We start from the raw sequence: 15273 nt of genomic DNA, 5'->3' as shown, positions 1-15273 counted from the left end.
AGTTTGCTAAACTCTCTTTAAGAATGCAGAAGTTTGCTAAACTCTCTTTAAGAATGCAAAGTTTGCTAAACTCTCTTTAAGAATGCAAAGTTTGCTAAACTCTCTTTAAGAATGCAGAAGTTTGCTAAACTCTCTCTAAGAATGCGAAGTTTGCTAAACTCTCTTTAAGAATGCGAAGTTTGCTAAACTCTCTTTAAGAATACAAAGTTTGCTAAACTCTCTTTAAGAATGCAGAAGTTTGCTAAACTCTCTCTAAGAATACAAAGTTTGCTAAACTCTCTTTAAGAATGCAGAAGTTTGCTAAACTCTCTTTAAGAATGCAGAAGTTTGCTAAACTCTCTTTAAGAATGCAAAGTTTGCTAAACTCTCTTTAAGAATGCAGAAGTTTGCTAAACTCTCTTTAAGAATGCAGAAGTTTGCTAAACTCTCTTTAAGAATGCGAAGTTTGCTAAACTCTCTTTAAGAATACAAAGTTTGCTAAACTCTCTTTAAGAATGCAGAAGTTTGCTAAACTCTCTCTAAGAATACAAAGTTTGCTAAACTCTCTTTAAGAATGCAGAAGTTTGCTAAACTCTCTTTAAGAATGCAGAAGTTTGCTAAACTCTCTTTAAGAATGCAAAGTTTGCTAAACTCTCTTTAAGAATGCAGAAGTTTGCTAAACTCTCTTTAAGAATGCAGAAGTTTGCTAAACTCTCTTTAAGAATGCAGAAGTTTGCTAAACTCTCTCTAAGAATGCGAAGTTTGCTAAACTCTCTTTAAGAATGCGAAGTTTGCTAAACTCTCAATTATTTAAAAATGGGAAAAGTATATAGCTCCGAGAAGGATCCCTCATTGGTTCCTTAACGAGTTATTATCATTAATATTATAAGACATGCTACAACCCTAGTTGGAAAAGCAAGATGTTATAAGCCCAAGGGCTCCAACAGGAAAAAATAGCTCAGTGAGGAAAGGAAATAAGGAAATAGATAAGCTACAAGAGAAGTGATAAATAATCGAAATAAAATATTATAAGAACAGTAACAACATTATATTAGGTGTTTATATATAAACTATAAAAACTTCAAAACAAACTAGAGGAAGAGAAATAAGATAGAACATGCCCAAGAACTCTAATCAAAGACAGCGGAAGGCCATGGTACAGAGGCTATGGCACTACCCAAGACTAGAGAACAATGGTTTGATTTTGGAGTGTCCTTCTCCAAGAAGAGCTGCTTACCATAGCTAAAAAGTCTCTTCTACCCTTACCAAGAGGAAAGTAGCCACTGAACAATGACATTGCAATAGTTAACCCCTTGTGCAAAGAAAAATGTTTGGTATTCCCAGTGTTGTCAAGTGTTTGAGGACTGAGAAGAATGTGGAAAGAATAGGCCAGACTATTCGATGTATGTGTAGGCAAAGACAAAATGACCCGTAACCAGATAGAGGGATCCAATGTAGTCATGTCTGGCCAGTCAATGGACCCAATAACTCTCTAGCGGCAGTATCTCAACGGGTGGTTGGTGCCCTGGCCAACCCATACACTTCCCCAATTCTAAGTTACCTTATTGCTACAAAGTAATATTAATTCTTCACTGTAAACTCTTGCAAACCCTGTTCCAGAGATAGTTGACCAATGTAATTTCAAATTTGAGAAGACTTTTGTGCCTTTCTTGTCACTTTCGATTTAGAAATTCCTACTTGTATAAGCAAGCCCAACGTACGCAATAGCAGTGTAATTGTTCAATATTAACGAAAAGACATTATAATGGAAAAAGGTTCTAAGTATTTCCTTAAACGTGCAACTGTTAATGAATGGAGCAATACACATTAATGTTGACGCAAAACCTATGGCTAAACCAGTTCTAAAGCAATTAAATGCAACAAAGACATTACATCAAAAACTCTCAAAAATCTTCTTTGGATACAGACAATAAATCAGAAAGTTAAAAGTCAAAATATTCTAGTATATTTCGACAATTTTTCAACATACTAAAAAACAATTTCATCAAATGTTAAATTAAGAATCAGGAAAAGAAAGGTGAAGCTGGATTTTGATTACCTAATTTACGATGAAAATTAACATAAAGTACCAAATCTCATCTACACTCATTACTAATGAAAAGCTATGCGGGGTTTACCAAATCTGCTGTTTCTTTTTTTTTTTATCTTTTATTATAAAAATACAATTACATTTTATTCATTTACATTTTTTTGTGTAATTATTCTATTTACAAAAATATAACAAAAATATAACAAAATATAGATATTAATTCATGTTTACAAAAATAAATAAATTAACATAAATCAAAATCAAAATACATAGTCTAGAAATTCTTTTGTTATGTACTTTGCTGTTTCTAAACAAGAATAATTCTATACAAGTTAATTCAGCCTTCTTGGTAACATCCAAATAAAACAAAAATAACGAAACGAAGTACAGTAGTTTGAAATTGAATTCTCACATTTTGAATGTGATTACTTTTTCTCCTTTTGTCTCACCTGTATGTTCTTTATTGTAACGAATATTAAGTACACCATAAATAGCTACATTCGAAAAATCACAAATTATTAGTCATTTGTATTTTTCCTAACATACTTACCGAGAACCACTTTCTTAGGAGTTACCTGGAACCTCCTCTCAAACGACCAGAGTTTTGTGTGGTTTACCCTACTCCCATTTTCTGTAATGGTAGGCCTAGCGGAGGAATACGTGCCCTGAGAGCAAACCCGAGGTAGGCCACATGCGCGCTTGGGTCGTGCAAAATTTCAAAGAAAAACTGATGGCGTATGCTATTCGGTTAAAACTTTATTGAAACTTAAATCTCTTATCTATGACCCTGATATTGAAAGATACATTGACGAAAATATTTAGATTAATCTATTTACTTGGTTTTGCTGGACCAGTTTTAAGTGCTTCTAGGAGAAGGACACTCTAAAATCAAACCATTGTTCTCTAGTCTTGGGTAGTGCCATAGCCTCTGTACCATGGTCTTCCACTGTCTAGGGTCAGAGTTCTCTTGCTTGAGGGTACACTCCGGCACACTATTCTATCGAATTTCTCTTCCTCTTGTTATGTTAAAGTTTTTATAGTTATATAGGAAATATTTATTCTAATGTTGTTACCGTTCTTAAAATATTTTATTTTTCCTTGTTTCCTTTCCTCACTGGGCTATTTTCCCTGTTGGGGCCTCTGGGCTTATAGCATCTTGCGTTTCCAACTAGGGTTGTAGCTTAGCAAATAATAATAATAATAATAATAATAATAATAATAATGTCCAGGTTTTTGAGAGAGATTTTTATTTAACCCATTTCTGGACGGCAGGTGTCTGTGGGTGCGGAACCGATCAACTATTCAACTACAGGTATGGTTGAATATTTGACCGGTTTTGCGCTCCCAAACACCTGTCGTCCAGAAATGGGTGAAAAGGAAATCTCCCTCAAACACCTGCACATCCACCAACTTATATGAGTGACTGTACTTATATGTTTTGAAGAAATTGATGTGAGAGGGTTACTACTGCATGCACAGAAAACTGGCAATTTCAAATTTTTGTTACCTATCATGATCGTAATATTCTGAAAATTTCGAAGTTTAATTTTCAATTTTTTTATTTATATGAATTGAAGTTCTGGAGTAAGTAAAATTTTCATTTATTACCTTAAAATATTCCTAATAATTCAAATACTGGGGAGAAAACTGGCAATTTCAAACTTTTGTTACCTATCATGATAGTAATATTCTGAGAATTTCGAAGTTTAATTTTCAATTTTTTATTTATATGAATTGAAGTTCTGGAGTAAATAAAATTGTCATTTATTACCTTAAAATATTCCTAATAATTCAAATACTGGGAAGAAAACTGGCAATTTCAAACTTTTGTTTACCTATCATAATCGTAATATTCTGAAAATTTCAAAGTTTAATTTTCAATCTTTTTATTTATATGAATTGAAGTTCTGGAGTAAGTAAAATTTTCATTTACTACCTTAAAATATTCCTAATAATTCAAATACTGGGGAGAAAACTGGCAATTTCAAACTTTTGTTTACCTATCATAATTGTAATATTCTGAAAATTTCGAAGTTTAATTTTCAATTTCTTATTTATATGAATTGAAGTTCTGGAGTAAGTAAAATTTTCATTTATTACCTTAAAATATTCCTAATAATTCAAATACTGGGGAGAAAACTGGCAATTTCAAACTTTTGTTTACCTATCATAATTGTAATATTCTGAAAATTTCGAAGTTTAATTTTCAATTTTTTATTTATATGAATTGAAGTTCTGGAGTAAATAAAATTGTCATTTATTACTTTAAAATATTCCTAATAATTCAAATACTGGAGAGATGAAAATCTAACCCGGATGAACTTGAACTCGACCCGAGTTATAGCAGTATCACCAAAAAGATTTCGAAGCGGCATCTTCAAAATTCCTCAAGTTCTTGAAACCTAAAGTTCAAATAAGAATAATACAATCATGATTTATAACATGATATCTCACTGTGCCAAGTTATGGTAACATTAAAAAAAGATTAGCAATGGTTTCAATACGATGATAATCAAAAAATAATTTTCTGACCTGTTTCCTTGAAGCTTTTCCTTGAAGGGGCCCTCCCTTATAGCTACCAGCGTTTTGCTTATGCAACCAGTAATGCCATTTGGATAGTAAAAAGTAACGATCAGATTGCCTCCAAGGGCGATAATAATAATAATAATAATAATAATAATAATAATAATAATAGTAATGATAATAACAATAATAATAATAATAATAATAATAATAATAATAATAATAGTAATAATAATAATAATACTACTAATAATAATAATAATAAAGATAATAATAATAATAATAATAATAATAATAATAATAATAATAATAATAATAATAATAATCCTTTTTTCGCACTTCCAGAAGTGGTTCGTCTTTCCTTTGATGGCTTCGCCCAGAGTGGATGGAGACTACCTGCCCGACCATCCTGTTCGACTAATCCGAGAAGGACGTTATAACAAAGTCAATCTCATAACTGGAGTCACAGCTGATGAAGGAGCAATATTTTCACTACGTAAATACAACCTTTTTTTTAATTAAATTCCTATTCTTAAGTTGTAAGTTTCACATATGATTTCAAAGCAATTAGTTTGAGCACTCACAACCACCAGATATTATGATTCCAGCCTCTAAAATCTAATTTTGTAATCACGTAATTATGATTTTGGCCTCTAAAATCTAACTTTGTAATCACGTAATTATGATTCCGGCCTCTAAAATCTAACTTTGTAATCAAGTAATTATGATTCCGGCCTCTAAAATCTAACTTTGTAATCACGTAATTATGATTCCGGCCTCTAAAATCTAACTTTGTAATCAAGTAATTATGATTCCGGCCTCTAAAATCTAACTTTGTAATCACGTAATTATGATTCCGGACTCTAAAATCTAACTTTGTAATCACGTAATTATGATTCCGGCCTCTAAAATCTAACTTTGTAATCAAGTAATTATGATTCCGGCCTCTAAAATCTAACTTTGTAATCACGTAATTATGATTCCGGCCTCTAAAATCTAACTTTGTAATCACGTAATTATGATTCAGGCCTCTAAAATCTAACTTTGTAATCACGTATAGCTATTTTGTTTACTATTTCATCTTCCAAATCCAACTTTTCTCTACAAAAATCATTACTTTTGATCATTTATCCTTTTCAACTAAACACGGTGGCTGTCATTTATGGAGTAATTGCCTTCGATTGAGTAATTTTGGTAAGTGTTATAAAATAATTATAAGGTAATCAGGATATCTGGTGTAATCAATTATAGGCAAATCCTGTCATTTATAAGATAACATATCCTATAAGTTTTTTTTTTTTTTGAAGTATCCCAATCGCCCTATATCCCTCTTGCCCTCAAGTGAGTCACACCTCCCCTCCCCCCATTTCATGAAATCCTTATTGTCCTCAAGCGAGTCGCACTTCCCCTCCCCCACCCCCATTTCATGAAATCCTTATTGTCCTCAAGCGAGTCGCACTTCCCCTCCCCCACCCCCATTTCATGAAATCCTTATTGTCCTCAAGTGAGTCACACTTCCCCTCCCCCCATTGCATGAAATCCTTATTGTCCTCAAGTGAGTCACACTTCCCCTCCCCCCATTGCATGAAATCCTTATTGTCCTCAAGTGAGTCACACTTCCCCTCCCCCCATTGCATGAAATCCTTTTTGTCCTCAAGTGAGTCACACTTCCCCTCCCCCCATTTCATGAAATCCTTATTGTCCTCAAGTGAGTCACACTTCCCCTCCTCCCATTTCATGAAATCCTTATTGTCCTCAAGTGAGTCACACTTCCCCTCCTCCCATTTCATGAAATCCTTATTGTCCTCAAGCGAGTCACACTTCCCCTCCCCCCATTGCATGAAATCCTTTTTGTCCTCAAGCGAGTCACACTTCCCCTCCCCCCATTGCATGAAATCCTTTTTGTCCTCAAGCGAGTCACACTTCCCCTCCCCCCATTGCATGAAATCCTTTTTGTCCTCAAGCGAGTCACACTTCCCCTCCCCCCATTGCATGAAATCCTTTTTGTCCTCAAGCGAGTCACACTTCCCCTCCCCCCATTGCATGAAATCCTTTTTGTCCTCAAGCGAGTCACACTTCCCCTCCCCCCATTGCATGAAATCCTTTTTGTCCTCAAGCGAGTCACACTTCCCCTCCCCCCATTGCATGAAATCCTTTTTGTCCTCAAGCGAGTCACACTTCCCCTCCCCCCATTTCATGAAATCCTTTTTGTCCTCAAGCGAGTCACACTTCCCCTCCCCCCATTGCATGAAATCCTTATTGTCCTCAAGCGAGTCACACTTCCCCTCCCCCCATTGCATGAAATCCTTTTTGTCCTCAAGCGAGTCACACTTCCCCTCCCCCCATTGCATGAAATCCTTATTGTCCTCAAGCGAGTCACACTTCCCCTCCCCCCATTTCATGAAATCCTTTTTGTCCTCAAGCGAGTCACACTTCCCCTCCCCCCATTGCATGAAATCCTTTTTGTCCTCAAGCGAGTCACACTTCCCCTCCCCCCATTTCATGAAATCCTTTTTGTCCTCAAGCGAGTCACACTTCCCCTCCCCCCATTGCATGAAATCCTTATTGTCCTCAAGCGAGTCACACTTCCCCTCCCCCCATTGCATGAAATCCTTTTTGTCCTCAAGCGAGTCACACTTCCCCTCCCCCCATTGCATGAAATCCTTATTGTCCTCAAGCGAGTCACACTTCCCCTCCCCCCATTGCATGAAATCCTTATTGTCCTCAAGCGAGTCACACTTCCCCTCCCCCCATTGCATGAAATCCTTATTGTCCTCAAGCGAGTCACACTTCCCCTCCCCCCATTGCATGAAATCCTTATTGTCCTCAAGTGAGTCACACTTCCCCTCCCCCCATTGCATGAAATCCTTATTGTCCTCAAGTGAGTCACACTTCCCCTCCCCCCATTGCATGAAATCCTTATTGTCCTCAAGTGAGTCACACTTCCCCTCCCCCCATTGCATGAAATCCTTATTGTCCTCAAGCGAGTCACACTTCCCCTCCCCCCATTGCATGAAATCCTTTTTGTCCTCAAGCGAGTCACACTTCCCCTCCCCCCATTGCATGAAATCCTTTTTGTCCTCAAGCGAGTCACACTTCCCCTCCCCCCATTGCATGAAATCCTTATTGTCCTCAAGCGAGTCACACTTCCCCTCCCCCCATTGCATGAAATCCTTATTGTCCTCAAGCGAGTCACACTTCCCCTCCCCCCATTGCATGAAATCCTTATTGTCCTCAAGCGAGTCACACTTCCCCTCCCCCCATTGCATGAAATCCTTATTGTCCTCAAGCGAGTCACACTTCCCCTCCCCCCATTGCATGAAATCCTTATTGTCCTCAAGTGAGTCACACTTCCCCTCCCCCCATTGCATGAAATCCTTATTGTCCTCAAGTGAGTCACACTTCCCCTCCCCCCATTGCATGAAATCCTTATTGTCCTCAAGTGAGTCACACTTCCCCTCCCCCCATTGCATGAAATCCTTATTGTCCTCAAGTGAGTCACACTTCCCCTCCCCCCATTGCATGAAATCCTTATTGTCCTCAAGTGAGTCACACTTCCCCTCCCCCCATTGCATGAAATCCTTATTGTCCTCAAGTGAGTCACACTTCCCCTCCCCCCATTGCATGAAATCCTTATTGTCCTCAAGTGAGTCACACTTCCCCTCCCCCCATTGCATGAAATCCTTATTGTCCTCAAGTGAGTCACACTTCCCCTCCCCCCATTGCATGAAATCCTTTTTGTCCTCAAGTGAGTCACACTTCCCCTCCCCCCATTGCATGAAATCATTATTGTCCTCAAGTGAGTCACACTTCCCCTCCCCCCATTGCATGAAATCCTTTTTGTCCTCAAGTGAGTCACACTTCCCCTCCCCCCATTGCATGAAATCATTATTGTCCTCAAGTGAGTCACACTTCCCCTCCCCCCATTGCATGAAATCCTTATTGTCCTCAAGTGAGTCACACTTCCCCTCCCCCCATTGCATGAAATCCTTATTGTCCTCAAGTGAGTCACACTTCCCCTCCCCCCATTTCATGAAATCCTTATTGTCCTCAAGCGAGTCACACTTCCCCTCCCCCCATTTCATGAAATCCTTATTGTCCTCAAGCGAGTCACACTTCCCCTCCCCCCATTGCATGAAATCCTTATTGTCCTCAAGCGAGTCACACTTCCCCTCCCCCCATTTCATGAAATCCTTATTGTCCTCAAGCGAGTCACACTTCCCCTTCCCCCATTGCATGAAATCCTTATTACCTACTTCTATCTATATATTCTTCCCCCTTTCTCAAAAGTTTATTCAAATCTTATAAAACTTCAGGTACGGTTATTATAACAGTTTCATGGCTCCCTCCTTATTCTTAGGCAAAGTTGACAGAGCATATTTTGAAGACATGGATATGCCATTCTTCCATAGATTAATTCTTATTTTGATCCTGATTTTTGTTCGTGTGTTCTTATTCATGTGAGAACAAAGCCTTGGGTTTAAAGGAAGGGGTTATTTATGATGTGGGAACAAAGGCTTAGGTTTAAAGGAGGGGTTATTCATGGTGTGAGAACAAAGCCTTAGGTTTAGAGGAGGGGTTATTCATGAGGCGAGAACGAAGCCTTAGGTTTAGAGGAGGGGTTATTCATGAGGCGAGAACGAAGCCTTAGGTTTAGAGGAGGGGTTATTCATGAGGCGAGAACGAAGCCTTAGGTTTAGAGGAGGGGTTATTCATGAGGCGAGAACGAAGCCTTAGGTTTAGAGGAGGGGTTATTCATGAGGCGAGAACGAAGCCTTAGGTTTAGAGGAGGGGTTATTCATGAGGCGAGAACGAAGCCTTAGGTTTAGAGGAGGGGTTATTCATGAGGCAAGAACGAAGCCTTAGGTTTAGAGGAGGGGTTATTCATGAGGCGAGAACGAGGAGGGATTATTCACGAGGCGAGAACGAAGCCTTAGGTTTAGAGGAGGGGTTATTCACGAGGCGAGAACGAAGTCTTAGGTTTAGAGGAGGGGTTATTCACGAGGCGAGAACGAAGCCTTAGGTTTAGAGGAGGGGTTATTCACGAGGCGAGAACGAAGCCTTAGGTTTAGAGGAGGGGTTATTCACGAGGCGAGAACGAAGCCTTGGGTTTAGAGGAGGGGTTATTCACGAGGCGAGAACGAAGCCTTGGGTTTAGAGGAGGGGTTATTCACGAGGCGAGAACGAAGCCTTGGGTTTAGAGGAGGGGTTATTCACGAGGCGAGAACGAAGCCTTAGGTTTAGAGGAGGGGTTATTCACGAGGCGAGAACGAAGCCTTAGGTTTAGAGGAGGGGTTATTCACGAGGCGAGAACGAAGCCTTAGGTTTAGAGGAGGGGTTATTCACGAGGCGAGAACGAAGCCTTAGGTTTAGAGGAGGGGTTATTCACGACGAGAGAACAAAGCCTTAGGTTTAGAGGAGGGGTTATTCACGAGGCGAGAACGAAGCCTTAGGTTTAAAGGAGGGGTTATTCACGACGAGAGAACAAAGCCTTAGGTTCAGAGGAGGGGTTATTCACGAGGCGAGAACGAAGCCTTAGGTTTAAAGGAGGGGTTATTCACGACGAGAGAACAAAGCCTTAGGTTCAGAGGAGGGGTTATTCACGAGGCGAGAACGAAGCCTTAGGTTTAAAGGAGGGGTTATTCACGACGAGAGAACAAAGCCTTAGGTTTAGAGGAGGGGTTATTCACGAGGCGAGAACGAAGCCTTAGGTTTAAAGGAGGGGTTATTCACGACGAGAGAACAAAGCCTTAGGTTTAGAGGAGGGGTTATTCACGAGGCGAGAACGAAGCCTTAGGTTTAGAGGAGGGGTTATTCACGAGGCGAGAACGAAGCCTTAGGTTTAAAGGAGGGGTTATTCACGACGAGAGAACAAAGCCTTAGGTTTAAAGGAGGGGTTATTCACGACGAGAGAACAAAGCCTTAGGTTTAAAGGAGGGGTTAAATTAATAAACAAACCAAAGACACCTTTGTGATTAGTTAAAAAAGGCCGCTAGATCAGTAGACTAACCATCAGCCAAAAAATCAAACCAACTTACATACAGATGTTTTTTTAAGAAAGGCTACCAATAAAATAATTTAGTTGTTGGCTAAGTATGAAATTAAAGAGTTGCAAACTTGTTTTTCACAAAAACATTATTTCATTTACTATTTGCTGGGTGTTAAAAACGCCAATCTTACAAATGAAAAACTTCTCCGCCTCAAACCCATGCAAACTATCCGGTGCTCTTCCAATATGTGATCTACCGGGTTGTTTACATTCCAATATGTGATCTACCGGGTTGTTTACATACCAATATGAGATCTACCGGGTTGTTTACATTCCAATATGTGATCTACCGGGTTGTTTCTCTTACAATATGTGATCTCTCGGGTTGTTTACATTCCAATATGTGATCTCCCGGGTTGTTTACATTCCAATATGTGATCTACCAGGTTGTTTACATTCCAATATGTGATCTACCGGGTTGTTTACATTCCAATATGTGATCTACCGGGTTGTTTACATACCAATATGTGATCTACCGGGTTGTTTACATTCCAATATGTGATCTACCGGGTTGTTTCTCTTCCAATATGTGATCTCCCAGGTTGTTTCTCTTCCAATATGTGATCTCCCGGGTTGTTTACATTCCAATATGTGATCTACCAGGTTGTTTACATTCCAATATGTGATCTACCGGGTTGTTTACATTCCAATATGTGATCTACCGGGTTGTTTACACAGATATGTGATCTACCAGGTTGTTTACATTCCGATATGTGATCTACCGGGTTGTTTACATTCCAATATGTGATCTACCAGGTTGTTTACATTCCAATATGTGATCTACCGGGTTGTTTACATTCCAATATGTGATCTACCGGGTTGTTTCTCTTCCAATATGTGATCTCCCGGGTTGTTTACATTCCAATATGTGATCTACCAGGTTGTTTACATTCCAATATGTGATCTACCGGGTTGTTTCTCTTCCAATATGTGATCTCCCGGGTTGTTTACATTCCAATATGTGATCTACCAGGTTGTTTACATTCCAATATGTGATCTACCGGGTTGTTTACATTCCAATATGTGATCTACCGGGTTGTTTACATACCAATATGTGATCTACCAGGTTGTTTACATTCCAATATGTGATCTACCGGGTTGTTTACATTCCAATATGTGATCTACCGGGTTGTTTCTCTTCCAATATGTGATCTCCCGGGTTGTTTACATTCCAATATGTGATCTCCCGGGTTGTTTACATTCCAATATGTGATCTACCAGGTTGTTTACATTCCAATATGTGATCTACCAGGTTGTTTACATTCCAATATGTGATCTACCGGGTTGTTTACATTCCAATATGTGATCTACCGGGTTGTTTCTCTTCCAATATGTGATCTCCCGGGTTGTTTACATTCCAATATGTGATCTACCAGGTTGTTTACATTCCAATATGTGATCTACCGGGTTGTTTCTCTTCCAATATGTGATCTCCCGGGTTGTTTACATTCCAATATGTGATCTACCAGGTTGTTTACATTCCAATATGTGATCTACCGGGTTGTTTACATTCCAATATGTGATCTCCCGGGTTGTTTACATTCCAATATGTGATCTACCAGGTTGTTTACATTCCAATATGTGATCTACCGGGTTGTTTCTCTTCCAATATGTGATCTCCCGGGTTGTTTACATTCCAATATGTGATCTACCAGGTTGTTTACATTCCAATATGTGATCTACCGGGTTGTTTACATTCCAATATGTGATCTACCGGGTTGTTTACATACCAATATGTGATCTACCGGGTTGTTTACATTTCAATATGTGATTTACCAGGTTGTTTCTCTTCCAATATGTGATCTCCCGGGTTGTTTACATTCCAATATGTGATCTACCCGGTTGTTTACATTCCAATATGTGATCTACACAATAACAACCCATATTTCCACAAAAAACTTGCAAACTACGCGGGTTTTAAACCACGTAGTTGTTTACCCATTAACTATCCATTATTAACCATTAAACATAGCAAAACATCTAGTTGTCAGTATTCCAGTGTGAACCAAACAATCTTCAAAAGGTAAATTTGAAATATCCATTTGGAATATTTATTTGGAATATAACCCATTTAATGTAGACTCACCCAGAGTTTGTAAGGAACGTTATTTGTATCCAAAACTTCCATCCCTATCTCTTCCAAAATCTAATTTGGTTACCTTAACATACAGTAATGGTACGTATGAAATTTGACACACGTCTGAGTAATATGACTTCGAAAACGTCTCTTTTTCCCAGCTTAATTTTCTCATCTTTATCCAAATCTCATCAGCTGTTGCAGTGACGAGGCCTTTGGATGAAATTTGTCCAAACTTAAATATTACATTTTGCATAAGCCCGATAAGAAAAAAAAAAAAAAAATTAAATATTCGAATTTTTTTGATAAACACCAATCACAAGAAAAATTAATATATAAAAGCCTAAGAACCTTAATAATAATAATAATAATAATAATAATAATAATAATAATAATAATAACAAAGCAGCTGGATCAAAGTGATGAAGAATTCATTAATGGTCCAGTTTGCTTGATCAAGGCAAAGTAATTACAGTCTCTCTCTCTCTCTCTCTCTCTCTCTCTCTCTCTCTCTCTCTCTCTCTCTCTCTCTCTCTCTCTCTCTCTCCTGGCAACAAGCGATAATGATTTGAAACCTAATAACCATAACAGTAATTCCAAGATGTTTTGAAGTAATGCCAATTAAAATAGGGCATAAAGAAATACTACAAGTCCATTTCTTTTAGCGATGCAGATTTGCACCGACTCGCAGCGGTGCCCTTTTAGCTCGGAAAAGTTTCGTGATCGCTGATTGGTTGGAATTATCTCGTCCAACCAATCAGCGATCCGGAAACTTTTCCGAGCTAAAAGGGCACCGCTGCGGGTCGGTGCAAATATGCATCGCTAAAAGAAATGGATTTTTTTTTTATATAGTTCGAATGATGAATAATTTTGATCTAAAATTATATATTGTATTTCGATTTCATATAAAATCCTACATTTTAGATTAAGATGAGCTATCCAAACATTTACATAATTTGTATTACTTCTGTACATCAAGAGGTCAATTGGTTTCTGTTATTTTCATCATCAAAATCGGTTACCTTCATGCATCATTCGAACTACTGCAATGTTACTGATATACTGTACCTGTTTTGTATGATATTACTTTCTTCCCTCTTTTACTTGGCATCACTTCAGCACATCTTTGAATTACTTTTCTGTATGATATTACTTTCTGCCCTCTTTTCATTGGCATTACTTCAGCACATCTTTGAATTACTTTCATGTAGACATTACCTTCTGCCCTCTTTTCATTGGCATCACTTCAGCGCATCTTTGAATTACTTTCATGTAGACATTACCTTCTGCCCTCTTTTCATTGGCATCACTTCAGCGCATCTTTGAATTACTTTCATGTAGACATTACCTTCTGCCCTCTTTTCATTGGCATCACTTCAGCGCATCTTTGAATTACTTTCATGTAGACATTACCTTCTGCCCTCTTTTCATTGGCATTACTTCAGCACATCTTTGAATTACTTTTCTGTAGACATTACTTTCTGCCCTCTTTTCATTGGCATTACTTCAGCACATCTTTGAATTACTTTTCTGTAGACATTACTTTCTGCCCTCTTTTCATTGGCATTACTTCAGCACATCTTTGAATTACTTTTCTGTAGATATTATTTCTGCCCTCTTTTCATTGGCATTACTTCAGCACATCTTTGAATTACTTTCATGTAGACATTACCTTCTGCCCTCTTTTCATTGGCATTACTTCAGCACATCTTTGAATTACTTTCATGTAGACATTACCTTCTGCCCTCTTTTCATTGGCATCACTTCAGCGCATCTTTGAATTACTTTCATGTAGACATTACCTTCTGCCCTCTTTTCATTGGCATCACTTCAGCGCATCTTTGAATTACTTTCATGTAGACATTACCTTCTGCCCTCTTTTCATTGGCATCACTTCAGCGCATCTTTGAATTACTTTCATGTAGACATTACCTTCTGCCCTCTTTTCATTGGCATTACTTCAGCACATCTTTGAATTACTTTTCTGTAGACATTACTTTCTGCCCTCTTTTCATTGGCATTACTTCAGCACATCTTTGAATTACTTTTCTGTAGACATTACTTTCTGCCCTCTTTTCATTGGCATTACTTCAGCACATCTTTGAATTACTTTTCTGTAGACATTACTTTCTGCCCTCTTTTCATTGGCATTACTTCAGCACATCTTTGAATTACTTTTCTGTAGATATTACTTTCTGCCCTCTTTTCATTGGCATTACTTCAGCACATCTTTGAATTACTTTCTGTAGACATTACTTTCTGCCCTCTTTTCATTGGCATTACTTCAGCGCATCTTTGAATTACTTTCATGTAGACATTACCTTCTGCCCTCTTTTCATTGGCATTACTTCAGCGCATCTTTGAATTACTTTCATGTAGACATTACCTTCTGCCCTCTTTTCATTGGCATTACTTCAGCGCATCTTTGAATTACTTTTCTGTAGACATTACTTTCTGCCCTCTTTTCATTGGCATTACTTCAGCGCATCTTTGAATTACTTTCATGTAGACATTACTTTCTGCCCTCTTTTCATTGGCATTACTTCAGCGCATCTTTGAATTACTTTCATGTAGACATTACTTTCTGCCCTCTTT

General features: G+C 38.2%; 1 protein-coding gene across 1 annotated transcript in view; it reads left to right on the top strand.

Annotated features, from left to right (window-relative positions):
- The window catches only part of LOC137658774 (venom carboxylesterase-6-like), a 59147-nt gene that overhangs the window by 9304 nt on the left and 34570 nt on the right, over window positions 1-15273 (top strand). The window contains exon 6 of the mRNA XM_068393795.1: window positions 4898-5048. Coding sequence (XP_068249896.1) covers window positions 4898-5048 — 151 coding nt within the window. The remainder of the gene's footprint in view (window positions 1-4897; window positions 5049-15273) is intronic.

The sequence above is a fragment of the Palaemon carinicauda genome, chromosome 19, assembly GCF_036898095.1.
Source record: "Palaemon carinicauda isolate YSFRI2023 chromosome 19, ASM3689809v2, whole genome shotgun sequence".
NCBI lineage: Eukaryota > Metazoa > Arthropoda > Malacostraca > Decapoda > Palaemonidae > Palaemon > Palaemon carinicauda.
Note: the sequence above shows the minus strand (reverse complement) of the source record. Positions and strands in the feature narration are given on the sequence as shown.